The 17,632-nt window shown below is 54.4% G+C and overlaps 1 protein-coding gene across 6 annotated transcripts in view; it reads right to left on the bottom strand.

Annotated features, from left to right (window-relative positions):
- Positions 1-598: 598 nt before the first annotated feature.
- SH2B1 (SH2B adaptor protein 1) overlaps positions 599-17,632 on the bottom strand; it is a 28,497-nt gene continuing 11,463 nt past the window's right edge. Inside the window, exons 1-10 of one of the 6 annotated variants that reach the window (XM_025371469.1) lie at positions 10,785-10,964; positions 7,693-8,714; positions 7,296-7,397; positions 5,752-5,843; positions 5,466-5,641; positions 2,830-3,033; positions 2,410-2,621; positions 2,053-2,277; positions 1,547-1,646; positions 599-1,369 (exon numbers count right to left, since the gene is read on the bottom strand). In XM_025371469.1, the coding sequence (XP_025227254.1) occupies positions 1,368-1,369; positions 1,547-1,646; positions 2,053-2,277; positions 2,410-2,621; positions 2,830-3,033; positions 5,466-5,641; positions 5,752-5,843; positions 7,296-7,397; positions 7,693-8,631 (2,052 nt within the window). In that variant the 5' untranslated portion in view covers positions 8,632-8,714; positions 10,785-10,964 and the 3' untranslated portion in view covers positions 599-1,367. The other 5 variants (XM_025371470.1, XM_025371471.1, XM_025371468.1 and 2 more) reach the window with 5 other exon arrangements.

Below are 17,632 nucleotides of genomic sequence, written 5' to 3'. Positions count from 1 at the left end.
GTGCTGGGATTATAGGCATGAGCCACTGCGCCCGGCCTGTGATCTGAATTTTTAATGTGAAACTCAAATGGACACCATGTCCAGACCAAGCAAACCATGTCAGCAGATGAAACTTCATATGTCACAGATGAGGATGCTCAGGCCCAGCGTGGCTACGCCTTGCCCAGGCTAGTGAGTGGCAAAACCAGGACAGAAGCCAGTGCTCTCTGCCGTCCACCCCCCAGCTTGGCTCTGAGAAGGGGGGCATCGGGCCCCTCTGCGACTGCCACATTCAATCTCTCCCAGCACAGCCACCGTGTCCCCCATCTCGCTGCCAGCTCTCTCTAGGGTAGGAAGCCATAACTCAGGAAGGGCCGCTGGAGATCCCTATGCCTGCCATTCACAGCACCGTTCCATGACAAGAACTCACAGGAGACCCCAAGAGCATCATTTAGTGCTCCACAAACAAGGCTGTCAGAGACAGGGATGGCACCGAAAGCACAGCACTGCATAGTGACAGGGACTCAGCCTGGGGCAGCCCTCTGGCCTGTGGGCAGTGAGTGAGCCGCCTTCCCAACCCAACTGCCCCAGTCCCCATAGCAAACACTGGCCATAGCCATCACGATAGAACCGAGATAAACCTTTTTATTTATTTATGCTTCTCCATTTTGTTTAAAACAACAACAACAACCACCTTAATATAACTGACAGCCCTTCCCCCTCACCCTGCCTCAGGCTGGGGGTGGTTAATGGGGAAATGGCCCCCAGGGTGGGGCTGACCAGAAGAGCCCCTCAAGGAGCTCATAGAGCCCAAATCCCCTGCCCTGGGGAGGGGACCTGTAGTGTGTGACGGGAGCCTCTCTTGAGCCTCTGCTTGTACCATCGAAGATGCCCTTGGCCAACAAGGGTCAGGAAGCATGGGGGAGGAATTTCGGCCTCCTCTGTCCCTACGCAGCCCAATCTCACGAGCAGGGCTGGGGGGGGGGCTTAAAAAGGGTGGAGTGGGTGGGGTCGGCTCATACGAAGGAGTACTGGTTGTTAATGGCCCTGGGGTGGCCCCCTTCCTCTCCATCACCCCCTAGTGGTGACTGCTGCAGCTGCACCATTGGGGGCACCCCCGAGTCCCCACCAGAACCAGCGCCCTGGGCCTCCGAGCCTGGGGCTATGGCCTCTTCCAATTCAACCACGGGGACCAGCTCAACCACGGGGACCAGCTCTTCCGGGACCCCTCCACCGCCCGCTTTCTCTTTCTCTTGCCTCTCTTTGGCTGCTGCGGCTGCTGCTGCCGCCACTTCTGGCGCCCTCGACGCCTCTTCTGCCCCAGGCTGTGGGGGATCTGTCCATGAAGGGGGTTCAGGGGGCTGGGGTGGGTCATGGGAGGTGTTCGGTTCTGGATAGGAATGGTAAGAAAACAGACCGATTGTGGAGGCAGGTGAGCTCCTGCCGCAGCCTCCCCTTCACTCTGCCCTCCAGGAGCGTGGCTGTCTCCCCACATCCCATCTCCTGAGCAACCCCCCATCCATGGAAGATGGATCATGGGCGGTGGTGAGAGGAGGACCACACTTACACACAGTCACTCGCTCCGAAGGGCATGAGGGTGCAGGAGGCATCGGGGTGGCATCCATCTCCCTCGCACACCCCCGCATGGCTCCCAGCCTGCTCCCGGCCTGGGGGGAGGGGCAACGTGGGGACAGATGGGACGGTGGGGCAGGGGAAAGGGAGAGATCAGACAGGGACATGAGACATTGAGGGAGGAGGGAGGGGGATCAGACCGAGCGACCCCGGGAAGGGCAGGCCCAAGGCCAGGCTGCGATGGTGGGCAAAGACGAGGCCAGGATGGGTCCAGGAGACAGACAGACAATGGAACAGAGGATCCGATGGAATGGGGATGCGCCCGCCCACCTCTCAGCTGCCGCCCCGGCTCCAGCCAGGAGCCTTCTGCCTTCCTCTGTCCTATCAGCACATTTCTTTCCCTTCCAAACCCCCAGGCACAGCAGCCTCCTCTACCCTGCTCTCCCAAGCAAAGCTTCTCCTTGTCATAGCCCCCCCGCCCCATCTTTCTGGCACACACACCTCACTTCTTGGGTGCACGGGCACCTCCTCCCCTGCAGACCTGCTCTGCTCACCCTGCTGTCGCTGGGAGGATGGGACATAGCTGACAAGGACAACATCACTGGAGCCTCCTGACTCCAGAGGGATGGGGTGCACCCGGAAGTGCTCGAGCATATCGAAAATGGACTGGAACCACAGGTGCTGGACCCGGCACTGACCCTCCTCGTTCAGCGACAAACGTAGGTGCTGAGGGCGGTATGGGTGAGGTGAGGTAGGAGGCAAAGACCCTGCCAGGTACAAACCCCCTCCCCCGGCAGCACTCCGCCACCCCACCGCCAACTCTGCACAAAACAGAGCCTTTCCTGAAGGGTGGCTCACCTTGGCCTTGCCCTGGAAGTTGAAGGTGAGGACGTATTCACCCCTCCTTGTCTCACTCTGGCGCACCAGGAAGACACCGTGGGAGCCAGTGCCACCAGTCAGCACCAACTGCGCAGCCTTGAGCCGAGAGAGCATCCCGTGGAACCAAGGATACCCTGAGAGGGGCTGGTCCCCCTCACCGCCCTCTGGCTCCCCCTGGAACAGGAAGGACCCTTCAGGAAGGAGAGAGGGAGGGAAACCGGGGTGTCAGGGCAGCCTCCCCGATCCTGGGAGAAAAAAGCCTTGCCTTCCCCTCGAGGCGCCTGCTCCCCGCATGCGTCCCCAACTCCCCCGGGCCAGCTCCCTCGGGATCCCAGGAGAGGTGGTCAGGAAGGCAGGCACCCAAGCCTGGAGAGACATGCACACTCACACCTCTGGTACCTGTGGCTGTTTCCGGAGTGTCCAAGGGAGGGTAGGGGGCTGAGAGGGGATGAACCGTCCCTGCTGGGGGTCCCTCTTCAATGGGGATGCGGGGGGGCAACTCTGGGGGAAGCAGTTCCATCGAGTCAAAATGGGAAGCGGCAATGGAGGCAGAGCTGGGGGAGATGGATGCCGAGGGGCGGTCTGAGAGGCCCCCGTATGCCCCTGGAAAGAAAAAGGGCAAAGCTGAGAACCCAAGAAACTCCTCTTCTTAAGGACTGTCCTGGGCCCATTTCCTCATCAGTAGTCTACCCTGTGTGTAGTCGCTGGCCAAGATGCCAGACAGCTCTGTGGGTAGTGACCCCTGATGCTTTTACCAATGGCTCCCAACTGATGCTTCCTGTGCTGCTGAGGGACTGCAGAGTTATTGCAAGGAGGTCCTAAAGTCCAAATGTGTCTCTATCTTTTTCTGAATCAACAGCTGAAAGACTATTGCAGAAACGGAGAATAGAATGTCTTAAATATATACATATGTGTTTTTGTAGAGAAGGGGTCTCGCTATATAATAGCCCAGGTCAGCCCTGAGTTCCTGGACTCAAGTGATCTGCCCACCTCAGCTCTGGGATCACAGGCATGAGCCACCGTGCCCAGCTGCCTGAAATATTTTGACATTCAAAAGGAGTCCTGGGCCGGGTGCGGTGGCTCACACCTGTAATCCCAGCACTTTGGGAGGTTGAGGTGGGAGGATCACTTGAGGTTAGGAGTTTGAGAGCAGCCTAGACAACATGGTGAAACACCGTCTCTACTAAAAATACAAAAATTAGCTGGACGTGGTGTGCACACCTGTAATCCCAGCTACTTAGGAGGCTGAGGCAGGAGAATTGCTTGAACCCAAGAGGTGGAGGTTGCAGTGTGCTGAGATTGTTTCACTGCACTGCAGCCTGGGTGACAGAGCAAGTCTCTGTCTCAAAACACACACACACACACACACACACACACAGCCTGGGTGACAGAGCAAGTCTCTTGTCTCAAAACACACACACACACACAGAATTCTGGCTGGACACAGTGGCTCACGCCTGTAATCCCAGCCCTTTGGGAGGCCAAGGTGTAAGAATGACTTGAGCCCAGGAGTTCAAGACCAGTTTGGGCAACATGGTGAGACCCCATCTCTTACAAAAAAAAAAAAAAAAAAAATTAGCTAGGTGTGGTGGTGGCACACGCCTATGGTACCAGCAACTTGAGCGGCTGAGGCAGGAAGATGGCTTGAGCCAGGGAGGTCAAGGCTGCAGGAAGTTGTGATGGCACCACTGCACTCCAGCCTGGGAGACAGAGCGAGACCCTATCTCAAAAACAAAAACAGTAATTTTTAAAAATAAAAAAATTTCAAAAACACACAAGCAAACAAAAAAAAAGTGTCCTTTGTTGAACTATAGGACAAAGTCCCCTAACTCTAGGAGGCATCAAAGATGCTCCTTCTATTACTCCCCCAACCCACACCAACTTGATCTTTACCTTACCTTGTATTCATGTCTCTTCCACTTTAACCAAATTATCCCATCCAATTTGTCCCCATATCCTGGGCCCTCCCCACAGGTCTCTGCTCTTGCCCTTTGCATCCCCAGGCGTGTCCTCTCCTCTCCTTGGCGTCACAGTCCCTGTCTCTCCCACCTTCCCCTGCTCTCTTCCTCCCCTGAGCTCCCAACATGCTTCCTGCTTGTGCTGCTCAGGGGACACTAAGCTTTCTACAGGGAGTGACGTGAACCCAGCTGAAAACCTCCAGAGGACAAGCAGCTCATCTCAGGCATCCTAGCTACCCCATCCTGGCCCGGGACACAGCACAGGGCCAGGTATGCACTAGGGGCATCCTCCAAGTCTGTCCAATGGCAGGCCACAGCCTACACAAATGTCACAGGCAGGCAGCGCTCAGAACACAGGCGTGTGGTGCACAGACAGCATGGCTTGGGAGACAGGGTGGCACAGCCCGTCTTCCTCAGTGACCCTCAGGTGTCCTCTCCCTGGTCTTAGCTACTGCGATCTGATGAGATGCACAGTCCACTCTAGATCTAAGATTCCATGATTCATGTGTTCATTCACTGAATACAGCCTGTGTGCTAGGCACTATGCAGCTGGAACTCAGAACAGAGGGTCAGGAGAAAAGGCTATAGTGAAGGCCTAATCTGGAGATATGAGTTGGGACCGGGCAACACATCTTTGTGTGTGTGTGTGTGTGTGTGTGGGTTGGGTATACAAAAAGTACGGAGTCAAGAGAAAATGTAGCTGCCCCTGACAGACACAGAGATGCAGAGTAAGAGCAAAACAAAGATTTCTACGAAGTATTCCAGAAGCTTGGAGAAAACAACCATTATTTCCAGCTAGAGTGCTGGCCGGCAGGAAACTGACTGAAAAAGTGACAAGGCTGGGCGCAGAAGGCTGGCTAAGGTTTGCTTGGGGCCTGCGTGGGGTCGCGATGATTCGAAACAGCAAACTGTGGCTGTGTTCAGGGACAAAAGGCCAACATTTGGTGGGGTTGGGGTGGGGCATCTGGAAAACAGGGATGGGGGCACAGTGGAGTCTGGAGAGGTCATGGCGCCTGACAGCAGGGGCCCTGCACGGCAGGTTCTGAGGCTCCGAGCTCTCTAAGGCTCCACCCTTACCCTGCGACAGGCGGTCATTGCTCTCGCTGGGTCCAAGCATCAGGTCCTGGCTGGGTAGACTCTCCGAGTGATTCAGGCAGGACAGCTCCAGGCTGTCTGTGTTCTCCCTTGTAAGGAATGAGGTCCCAGGGGCCAGAGGGAGGGTCATGGGGCGGGGACTGGTAGTAGGGCAGGGTCTGCAGAGACAGGGAAGATGGTGCTGGGAGGAAAGTCACCAGGTAAGAGGCACGAGGCTGCTCCCCAACCCCACCCTATGTCCCTCAGCGACGGAAGTCAGGCTCCTCACCCTGGGCTCAGGCATTCTTGGATGTCAGACACCCAGGCCTTCACATGCTGGGCGTCCACTGTCTCCAGGATATACTCAGAGGGACCTTCCACCTACAGAGACGAGACGACACCTCAGCTGGGGCAGGAGCAGGGAGGCGGCTTAATCCACACCTAATGAGAGCAATGTATGTAGGATGTCTAAAAACAAGATGCATTCCAATTCTCTCTGGAGGCCAGGTACGGTGGCTCACACCTGTAATCCCAGCACTTTGGAGGCCCAGGAGGGCGGATCACAAGGTCAAGAGTTCGAGACCAGCCTGGCCAATATGGTGAAACCCCGGCTCTACTAAAAATACAAAAATTAGCCAGGCATGGTGGCAGGTGCCTGCAGTCCCAGCTATTCAAGAGGCTAAGACAAGAGAATCGTTTGAACCCAGGAGGCGGAGGTTGCAGTGAGCCAAGATCATGCCACTTCAACTCCAGCCTGGGCAACAGAGTGAAACACTGTCTCAAAAAAATAAAAAATAAAAATAAAATAAAATAAAATAGGCTGGGTGCGGTGGCTCATGCCTATAATCCCAGCACTTTGGGAGGCTGAGGCGGGCGGATCATGAGGTCAGGAGATCGAGACCATCCTGGCTAACATGGTAAAACCCTGTCTCTAATAAAAATACAAAAAATTAGCCGGGCATGGTGGCAGGCGCCAGTAGTCCCAGCTACTGGAGAGGCTGAGGCAGGAGAATGGCGTGAACCCGGGAGGCACAGCTTGTAGTGAGCCGAGATCGCACCACTGCACTCCAGCCTGGGCGACAGAGCGAGACTCCGTCTCAAAAATAAAAAATAAAAAAATAAAATAAAGTAAGGCCAGGCACAGTGGCTCAGGCCTGTGATCCCAACACTTTGGGAGCCCAAGGGGGTGGATCACTTGAGGCCAGTTCGAGACCAGCCTGCCCAACATGGCAAAACCCCATCTCTGCTAAACATACAAAAAAATTAGCCAGGCGTAGTGGTGCACGCCTGTAATCCCAGCTACTCAGGTGACTGAGGCATGAGAATCACTTGAACCTGGGAGGCAGAGGTTGCAGTGAGTCAAGATCGCGCCGCTGCACTCCAGCCTGGGGGGCAGAGTGAGGCTCTGTCTCAAACGTAAATAAATAATAAAATTAGCCAGGCATGGTGTCACATGCCTGTAGTCCCAGCTCCTTAGGGACTGAGGCAGGAAGATCACTTGAGCCCAGGAGTTCGAGGCTACACCAGACTACAGTGAGCTATAATCAGCCTAGGCAAAAGAGGGAGCCTAGGCAAAAGAGGGAGACCCTGTCTCTCTAAAACAACCACAACAAAAACTCCACAGTTCTCTTTGAAGTGGAGGCATTATTCTTGAGTAAGAACATTTCCCTGTCTTCCCCTATCCCAGAAAAGCTGCAGCCCCAGGGACACACTCTCAAGGCACTGGACACATATACATACCTCCTTTCAGTGACGCCACTTGCTTAAATGCGCTGAGGGCTTTCTCCTTAACACACTTAAGCACTGCCGGCGGGTGGGAAGCTGAATTCCTACCTTAACCACAAACGTATTCTCCCGGTCAGGCATCTCCAGGGCTGTGGTTGTCCGGACGTCTGTGATAGAAGAGCAGGGGATGCTGAGTCGGGGCCGAGAGGCCTAGGTCAGGAGAAAGAAATAGATCCAGGTGTTTGGTTTGCAAAGACCACCCTTCCCTTCCCTCTAGACAGTCATCTTTCCTTCTACATCTTCGGGAAGTTAGACTAAAGGCAGCCACACTGCTTTCTCAGTCCTTCCCACAGCTGCTAAGAGAGCCAGGAGCCAGCTTTACAAACAAAGAGTGAGCGACGCCAGGGCCGTGGGCTGGTAAACACCAGAGCTTATCTGCAGGGCTGTGACCACTCTGAGCACTCTCTCCCTCGCTCCCAGTCACCCACCCTCCATGGGGCCTCACCTTGGGTGGTACAAAGAACTCCAGGCGACTTCCTCCTCCTCCTTCTCCTTCACTTCGAAGCAGCAGGCGACACTTCTGCCACTGAGGCTGCCCTCCTCCCCCTGAAGGAGGCCCAGCCGCCCCTCCTCCCCGGCCCACTCCGGCTGGGTCAGGGGCTGCCTCTTCAGCCCCCATGAAACTCAGCAGCTCTTCCCTCTGGACCATCCCTGCTCCATCCTTCAAGATGCCCCCTCCCCGACTGAGTCTCAGCCTCTCAAAACGGTGAGTCCATCTTTCCCCAGGGGACGGTCCATCACTGCCCAGTCCCCTACCAATAGTCCCAGCCCCGCCAGAGGAGTTGGAGTTGCTGTTTCCACCTAAGACTGGGGGACCTGATGAGGTCTCCAGGGGCCCAGTCGAGGAGGGAGGGTCAACGGTCCCCCGCCACTGCAGGATGCCACGGACTGAGCCTCGGACGGAGCGACCCACTGAGCGCAGGGAGAAGCGCTTCTTGAGCTTCGGCTTGGAGGAGGTTGTAGAGGAGGAAGAGACTGAGGAAGGGAGGGGGCCGGCCAGGTCCTCAGATGATCGAGAAGGGCCCAGCACAGCCAGGGGCCCACCCACCCTGCAGCTCTCAAGGGACAGGTCATGTGGCGAGATCTCCGCACCAGGGCTCAGGGGAGCCAGGATGGGTGGCGACAGGGAGCCAGAGGCCCGGGCCACCTCGGCTTCAAAGTGCTGCAGGAAGAGCTCAGCAAAACGGCGGGAGAAGGCAGCCTCAGCCCCGGGCCCCGCATATTGGGGGTGAGAGGCCAGGTAGAGGCGAAAACGGCGGGCAAAGTCCAGAGCCGCAGCCCGGGCGTGGGACTCACAGAACTCCCGCCAACTAGGGGGCGGGGGTGGGGGCAGCGGGGGAGATGAGGGGGAGGCCCCGTCCTCTGGGGAAGGGGCACCATTCATGATGGGCCCCAGGAGGTGGAGAGGGGGAGCCTGCGGGGCACAAAGAGGGAGGCAGCCAGAAGACGAGGGGTGGGCGGCAGCAGCTGCGGAAGGAAGAGAGAGGCACACACGAGGGTCACTGCTGAGGGCGCACTGGGGGCTGCATCCCACCCCCAGCCAGAGACGCTCATCCCTACTTCAGACTCCACAGAGAGCCATGGGGAAGGGAGCCCAACACCTCCCTTCCCTCTCCCAGATCCTAGCACCCTGCAGGCCCCAGCCAACTGGTTCCCCAGCAGCCTGCCCCAGCCTGCCGCGTTTGTCCCCAATTTCCTTAGCTTTGGATCTAGCGGTAGAGGGCTTTGGAGCACCTTCCCCCTAAAAAAGAGAACTTTTCCAGATCACCCCTCTTCTCTACGTCGGATCCTCCAATATTCATGTCACACTTCCCATGAGCCATTTGAGAGGCTCCCTCTTGGTTATCTTACCTTTCCCTGTGAGAGGTTTCAAAGACCCCTCAAACAGATGAGGAAACCGAAGCTCAGAAAAGTTTCAGAACTCCAAGTCTACTGTTTTCCCCTCTCCACAGTCCCTGTCCCCAGGGACCAGCTGGGCCAACCTCAGCCATAGCACCTCACCGCCCTAGCTCGCAGGGGGCTAGAGGGGAGCTGGGACTCTAGACCTTAGAGAGCCTGCCTCACACATCTTAGGGTCCAGCTCTTCGAAGGGGGCCGATTCACTAAGGAGGATGGATGCATGACCGACCAAAACAGTAATTGTCTTGAAAGCTGACCCCAGAGTCCAGCACACACGCACTGCGTGAAGGAGATCTGAAATAGCTGCAGCCCACTTCTTTGGTATCCCTTCAGTATGGGGCCAGAGGCCGCAAGGACCCCAGAGGAGCAACTAGGTTGGGTCAGGTCAAGTCTTTGCTGGCCTCACATAAACAAAACATCACAGGGAGAGCTGGAGCCCTAGGATTTTTCACCTTCCTCTTCTCCCACTGGGGAGTATGCCCTAAAGGCAGGTTAGCCTTCTGGTTAAGGCCATGGACTAGAGTCAGACCAGGGCTGAAAGCACCTTATGAGTGCCCAGTCCAGCCACCTTATAAGCGATGTTATCTTGAACAAATCCCACGTCCTCTCTGAGCCTCCGTTTTTGTATCTGTTAAACAGAGCTCATGATCCCTCCCCCCTCGAAATGTTGAGAGAATTACATGGAATGGGATATGTCAGCGCTGAATGCAAAGTAAGCATCCGCTAAACGACTGCCATTGTTACTATCTTCATGTGGGAGAAAAACATTATAGTTCCAGTTTTCTAAAAGAGAAATTAGAGATAGCAGGAGCCCTCTCAAGGTCTTACAACTATAAAGTGGCAGAGCTGGGTGTGGAATTTACAACCCTTGGCTCTTTTGTTAGCGCTCCTCCCCCCCACGCAATACTGGAAGGTGACAGCCCCAGGACTGGGGCCAGGGCAGCCCAGGAAAGTCTTCTCAAACCCTCAGCGACCTCAGACTCCTGTTCAAACCTACAGCCAGGCTGTAAGTTGGCGAACCCTCCCCTTCCTCCTGGGCCTCGACCCTACAAGCTCAGATGGCTCCAACCGCAGGGACAACTCCAAACCAACGAGAAAGAGTCAGGAGATGCAGGAGTCATGGAGCAGGGGGGAACCCAGCCAAGAGGTGCAGACCAATCTCCAGCCAGCGGCCACCTCCGCTCACACAGGCCCACCCAACCCTCTGCACCGCAGACAGACCCAGCCCCCTTCAGGCCCGCTGACCCTGCGGCTCCTAAGCTGGTGACTCAGTTTCTCTTCTGCCAAGCAGGACTCAGACACAGTTTCCCGGTGCACCTGCTTCCTGGCTCAGTTCTGATATTTCCCGAAGGGCGGGTGATGGAGGGTGCAGGCTCCGCTCTTGGCTCGGACCCTCCGGGCCCGGTGGTCCATCCACTCCGACCCGACCCTACTCCCTGGACACCCCCTAGCCGCCCATTCTCCGGGGCCGCATCCGCCTCGGGACCAGCCCTGTCTGCTGCACTCTCCGGGGCCGAGTGCCCCTCCAGCCCCCGGCCCTCCACGCCCACCCCCACCCAGGGATCCTCTCGGGCGCCAGGGCCGGGTCGCGGAGAGGGAAGAGGCACTTGAAGAGGGGGGTTCCGGTTCCGGTCCCACCTGCATCTCGGTCCCCGCGGTTAGCTCCGGCGGCAGCGGCGACTCCCGCTCCCTGCGCCCCCACCCACTACGCGACGAGCGCCCAGCCCGGTTCCGCGCAGGCGCCAGGACCCCCTTTCCCGTCGCTGACGGAAGCGACCATAGAGAAGAGCGGCGGGAGGGAAGGGCACCTCCATACTTACTTCCGCCATTCTCCCGCTCGGCGCCGACCCCGGGAGACCGAAGACGGTGTGAATCTCGTAGGGCTTCAGTGCCTTCTCCAGTTGCACCTAAAAGCGGCCACAGACGCGGCGGGGGAAGCGCTTGGATCCCACCAGAGCGTCCTCCCGGAGGAAATTCGGGACAAAGGGACGATGTAGACCATAGAGAAGCCGCCTTAGGGGATAGAGTCCCAGGGCCCGGCTGAGGGCTAGAGTAGCCGCCGAGCACCGGAAACCAGCGAGATGATGAGGCTGTGTGAACGGCCCGCTGCAGCCTAGAGCGCCGGCCCCGCTGCGGAGGGGCACGCGGACAACGCCCCCAAGGAGCTGAGCGGGGGAAGAAGCGGCTGACCTTGGGGCGGCCCTGTGGGGAGGCGGAGCCTGAACTTAACGACCTTGGTTTATCTGAGGAGAGGCAGGCGGTCCGGGAGTTTGTATCTCTGAAACTGGAGATGAAGATGGGAGGTAGAAATAATGAGATCAGAGCGCGGTGGCTCACGCCTGTAATCCCTGCGCTTTGGGAGGTCGAGGCGAGTGGATCACGAGGTCAGGAGTTCGAGACCAGCCTGGCCAACACAGTGAAACCCTGTCTCTACTAAAAATACAAAAGTTAGCCGGGCGTGGTGGCGCGCGCCTGTAGTCCCAGCCCCTCGGGAGGCCGAGGCAGGAGAATAGCTTGAACCCGGGAGGCAGAGATTGCGGTGAGCCGAAATGGCGCCAGGGCACTCCAGCCCGGCAACAGAGCTAGACTCCCTATCAAAAAAAAAAAAAAAAAAAAAGAATTAATGAGGTCAGGGCCGGGCGCGGTGATCACTTGAGGTCAGGAGTTTGAGACCAGCCTGACCAACATGGTGAAACCCCCGTCTGTACTAAAAATACAAAAAAATTAGCTGGGCGTGGTGGCAGGCGCCTGTAATCCCAGCTACTTGGGAGCAGGCTGAGGCAGGAGAATCGCTTGAACCCGGAAGGCGGAAGTTGCAGTGAGCCAAGACTGCCATTGCCAGCCTGGGCAAAAGAGCGAGACTCTGTCTCAAAAATAGTAACAACAATAATAATGAGGTCAATTTCAGACGTGCTTTTGGGACATCTGTGGGCATGTGGTCTGGAGATCAGAAGAGACATCAAGGCCAGTTAGAGAAATTGAGAACAATTAAAGTATGGAGGGTAGTGGAAAGCATGAGCACAGTGAGATCCTCCACCCATCCAGTCTCTCATTGACCCGGCTCCAGCTGGCCTAAACAATAAAGGAAGCTATGGCCCAAGTAATCGAAAAGTCCAGAGCAGACAGATTCCAGACAGGTGAACACAGGGGCCAGAAGAGATCAGGAACCTATGGCTCACCATCTCTGGTTCTGGCTTCCCGGTGCATTTGGCTTCACCCTCAGGCAGGCTCTCCTCTCTCAGTGGCAAAATGGCTTTTTGTAGCTCCAAGCTTGAACCCTAATAGCTTAGCAACTCTCCTAGAAGAAGCATGCCTCTTTTCTGAGATTCCCAATGAAATTTCCAGAACTGAGTAGCTGATTGGATCAAGTGCCCATCCTGGAACACGAAGACAAATAACCCAAGAGGGGAAGATGGATAAATATCCTGACTCACCTAAGAATGTTCAAAGATGGCAGGGTGCGGTGGCTCACGCCTGTAATCCCAACACTTTGGGACGCCGAGGTAGGCGGATCACGAGATCAGGAGTTCAAGACCATCCTGGCCAACATAGTGAAATCCCACCTCTACTAAAACTACAAAAATTAGCCGGGCATGGTGGCACATGCCTGTAATCCCAGCTACTTGGGAGGCTGAGGCAGGAGAATCACTTGAACCCAGGAGGCAGAGGCTGTGGTGAGCCGAAATCATCCCACTGCACTCCGGCCTGGGCAATAGAGCGAGACTCCATCTCAAAAAAAAAAAAAAAAAAAAAAAAAGGCCAGGCACGGTGGCTCACGCCTGTAATCCCAGCACTTTGGGAGGCTGAGGCAGGCAGATCACGAGGTCAGGAGATCGAGACCATCCTGGCTAACACGGTGAAACCCTGTCTCTACTAAAAATACAAAAAATTAGCCAGGCATGGTGGTGGGCGCCTGTGAGAATGGCATGAACCTGGGAGGCGGACCTTGCAGTGAGCGAGATCGTGCCACTGCGACAGAGCAAGATTCCGTCTCAAAAAAAAAAAAAGTGCCGGGCGTGGTGGCTCCTGTAATCAATCCCAGCACTTTGGGAGGCTGTGGTGGGCAGATCACTTGAGGTCAGGAGTTTGAGACCAGCCTGGCCAACATGGCGAAACCTCATCTCTACCAAAAATACAAAAATTAGCCGGTATGGTGGTGTGTGCTTGAAATACCAGCTACTTGGGAGGCTGAGGCAGGAGAATCGCTTGAACCTGGGAGGCAGAGGTTGCAGTGAGCCAAGATCGTGCCACTGCACTCTAGCCTGGACGATAGAGCAAGACTCTGTCTTAAAAAAAAAAAATTCGAGAAGTGGGAGGAAAGATGTGGAGAGATGTTCTACACAGTTTGGCTGAAAAGGGAAGGAGAGAGAGAAGGCAGGTTTTAAGTGTGAGAAGGTAGAAAGGTTTGCTTGTTTGTTTCTATCTTGAGGAAGATCTGATTTTGTTGGAAATGTTAAGGGGAAAGGAATCAGTAGGGAGGATGGTCGCTGAAGGAGCAAGGTTGCGGGGAAGGTTGGTGGGGACATTACCCAGGGCCCAGGTTAAGTCATTAATACGAAGGGGAGAAACGCTTCTTCTTCAAAAGCAGGGATGTAAAACTCGGGATGCTTTCCACTATAACTGCTAGAAACCCTAATTTCAGCTAACTTAAACATGAAAAGAGAGGGGGTCTATTGGTTTAAATAATTGAAAAATCAGAGATAGAATGACTTCAGGCATGGCTGGAGCCTGAGGCTCAAACAATGTTGATTTGAACTTGGTCTCAGTCTCTTTTAGTTCTGCTTTTCCCAGGACTTTCTTTCTTTTTCTTTTTTCTTTTTTTTTTTTTTTCCTGATACAGGGTCTTGCTCTGTCACCTGGGCTGGAGTGCAGTGGTACAATCATCGCTTACTGCAGCTTCGAACTCCTGGGCTGAGGCGATCCTCTCACCTCAGCCTCCCCAGTAGCTGGGACCACAGGTGTGACCCACCATGCCTGGCTCCCTGGACTGTCTTCATTCTCAGGCAGGTTGTCTTCTCGTAGGTAGCAAAATAGCCAAGCCTCATTCTACCAGCTTAAACAACCCTGGCAGAAAGAGTATAGCTTTCCCCATAGCTCCAGCAAATAAAATAGGGCTGTCTCATCAGCCCAGCTTTCATCACCCAATGATCTTCCGTCATTTAGTAAAGAATTTATCTGGCTGGGCGCGGTGGCTCAAGCCTGTAATCCCAGCACTTTGGGAGGCCGAGACGGGCGGATCACGAGGTCAGGAGATCGAGACCATCCTGGCTAACACGGTGAAACCCCGTCTCTACTAAAAATACAAAAAACTAGCCGGGCGAGGTGGCGGGCGCCTGTAGTCCCAGCTACTCGGGAGGCTGAGGCAGGAGAATGGCGTAAACCCAGGAGGCGGAGCTTGCAGTGAGCTGAGATCCGGCCACTGCACTCCAGCCCGGGTGACACAGCAAGACTCCATCTCAAAAAAAAAAAAAAAAAATTTATCTGTTGGGTACTAGGCTTAATACCTGGGTGATGATATGTACAATAAACCCCCATGACAGGTGTCTGTCTATGTAATAAACCTTCACATGTACCCCCAAACCTAAAATAAAAAATAAGCTGGGTGTGGTGGCTCACGCCTGTATCCCCAGCACTTTAGGAGGCTAGGCAAATCACCTGAGGCCGGGAGTTCGAGACCAGCCTGGGCAACATGGTGAAACCCCATCTCTACAACAAATGCAAAAAAATTAGCCAAGTATGGTGGCCCATGCCTGTAATCCCAGCTACTCAGGAGGCTGAGGGACGAGAATGGCTTGAACCAGGGAGGCAGAGGTTGCAGTGAGCCAAGATCATGCACAGCAAGATCCTGTCTGTAAAATAAAAACAAATAAATGATTTTTTTTTTTTTTTTTTTTGAGAAACAGTCTCTGTGTGTCACCCGGGCTGGAGTACAGTGGTATGATCTCAGCTCACTGCAAACTCTGCTTCCCGGGTTCAAGTGATTCTCATGCCTCAGCCTCCCGAATAGCTGAGATTACAGGCGTGCGCCACTAGGCCTGGCTAATTTTTGTATTTTTAGCAGAGACGGGGATTCGCCATTTTAGTGAAGCGGGTCTCGAACTCCCAGCCTCAAGTGATCTGCCCGACTTGGCCTCCCAAAGTGCTGGGATTACAAGCATGAGCCACTGTGCCCAGCCAAATAAATAAAATTTTAAAAACAATTTGGCTGGTCTTTGTCCCAGGTTCCTGGCATAGAGCCTCCAAAACACTTGGAAATTCCTGAGTCATAGAAATGTCTGTTATTCAGAAGTTCCTTATGTAACACCTGAGTTTTTTTGTTTTTTGTTTGTTTGTTTGAGATGGGGTCTCACTGTCTCCCAGGGTGGAGTGCAGAGGCCCAATCTTGGCTCCCACTGCAACCTCCACCTCCAGAGTTCAAGCCATTCTCCCACCTCAACTTCCCAAGTAGCTGGGATTGCAGGCATGGGCCACCACACCCAGCTAATCTTTGTATTTTTAGGAGAGATAGGGTTTCCCCATGTTGGCCAGGCTGCTCTCAAACTCCTAACCTCAGGTGAGCCACCCACACCTGCCTCCCAAAATGCTGGGATTACAGGTGTGAGCCACTGTGCCCAGCTAACACCTGAGTATTTGCTAATGAGGTGACTCATGGGAGGCCCTCAGTAGCTTCAGGATGGGGTCTGGTCACCAGAAAGACCAACCCTGTGATTAGAGGGTTGGGATTTTGAGCCAGCCCAACCCCCAGGGAGGGGAGGGGGCCCAAGGATAAGACCAATCACATGGTTAGTGATTTACTAATAAGAACTCCGGACACAACCTCAGTGGGTGTTCTGGTCAGCAAATGCATTGATGTGCTGGGAGGTGACATGCCCTACTTCCACAGGGGAGAGGGCACAGGAGCTTGGTGGCCCGCTCTCCCAGCTCTCCCTGTGTGTCTTCATTGGCTGGCCCTGCTTTGTATTCTTTGTAAAGCTGTAATCCCAAGTGTAGTGCTTTCCTGCGTTCTATGAGTCATTGTTTTTATTTAAGTAAAATATACATGTGTAATTTACATCTTTACCATTTTTAAGTGTACAGTTAGGTGGTAATAAATACATTTATATTATTTTTTGCCTCTTCACTTCCCCCCCAACTCCCCATTATGAGCCATTCTTGTGAACTTTTGAACCTGATGGGGGACAGTGTGGCCTCCTCTGGGAAGCCATGCATGGGTGGTCCACCTAGGCCACCTCTCAACTATCTTTTTTTTTTTTTTTGAGACGGAGTCTCACTCTGTCACCCAGGCCGGAGTGCAGTGGTGCAATCTCGGCTCACTGCAACCTCCAACTCCCAGGTTCAAGCAATTCTGCCTTAGCCTCCCAAGTAGCTGGGATTACAGGTGCACACCACGACGTCCAGCTAATTTTTGTATTTTTAGTACAGACGAGGTTTCACCATGTTGGCCAGGCTGATCTCGAACTCCTGATCTCAAGTGATCCGCCCACCTCGGCCTCCCAAAGTGATGGGATTACAGGTGTAAGCCACCATGCGCAGCCTCAAGTACCTTTTACTTAGTAGCTTTTGTGTGACATTCACCAAGTGCTTCCAGTTGTGATGTCTCCCATCACATCAGAGTAACATGGGTGTGACGGGAGCCCTGGGTTTGGCAGCACACTCAGGGTTGGCATGCAGGGACTTGGGGAGGCAGGGGGCAGAGTAGAAGTTGGTGCAGTGGTCCACAAGAGGGCTGATGTTGGCCTGGCTCTGGCGATGTAATGGGGTTGGTGCCAAGGGATTTAACCAGAGAGACTTCCCAGGCTCTTGGGAAGAGTGAAGAGTGAAGGATGCCTTTGAGTTTCCACTGAGGAAGGATTTATTCAGTGGCACCAAGGACAGTGTGCTGGGACCTAGTCCTTAATGTGCCACTAAGTTCCTAACTAGCACAGTACTCATTTCCATTGCACCAGACCCCATCCTCCTCTTAGAAGTTTTAGAGCTACAAGAAATCTTAGAGATCATCGTATGATTTAACCTCCACCCCCAATTTGCAGATAATAAAGCTGAGGGCCAAGAAGGTACAGCGACTCATCTTTATTTATAAAAATGAACATGAATACAAAGTTTGCTTTCCATTGAAAACCTCAGGAAACTTACTAAGCCCAAGGCAAATGCTCAACTGAAATGATTCAATAAATAATTCCTCCAACAGGCCGGGCGCGGTGGCTCAAGCCTGTAATCCCAGCACTTTGGGAGGCCGAGATGGGTGGATCACGAGGTCAGGAGATCGAGACCACCCTGGCTAACACGGTGAAACCCCGTCTCTACTAAAAATACAAAAAACTAGCCGGGCGAGGTGGCAGGCGCCTGTAGTCCCAGCTACTCGGGAGGCTGAGGCAGGAGAATGGCGTGAACCCGGGAGGCGGAGCTTGCAGTGAGCTGAGATCCGGCCACTGTACTCCAGCCTGGGCGGCAGAGCAAGACTCCGTCTCAAAAAAAAAAAAAAAAAA

This window comes from Theropithecus gelada, chromosome 20, assembly GCF_003255815.1.
Source record: "Theropithecus gelada isolate Dixy chromosome 20, Tgel_1.0, whole genome shotgun sequence".
Lineage (NCBI taxonomy): Eukaryota > Metazoa > Chordata > Mammalia > Primates > Cercopithecidae > Theropithecus > Theropithecus gelada.
Note: the sequence above shows the minus strand (reverse complement) of the source record. Positions and strands in the feature narration are given on the sequence as shown.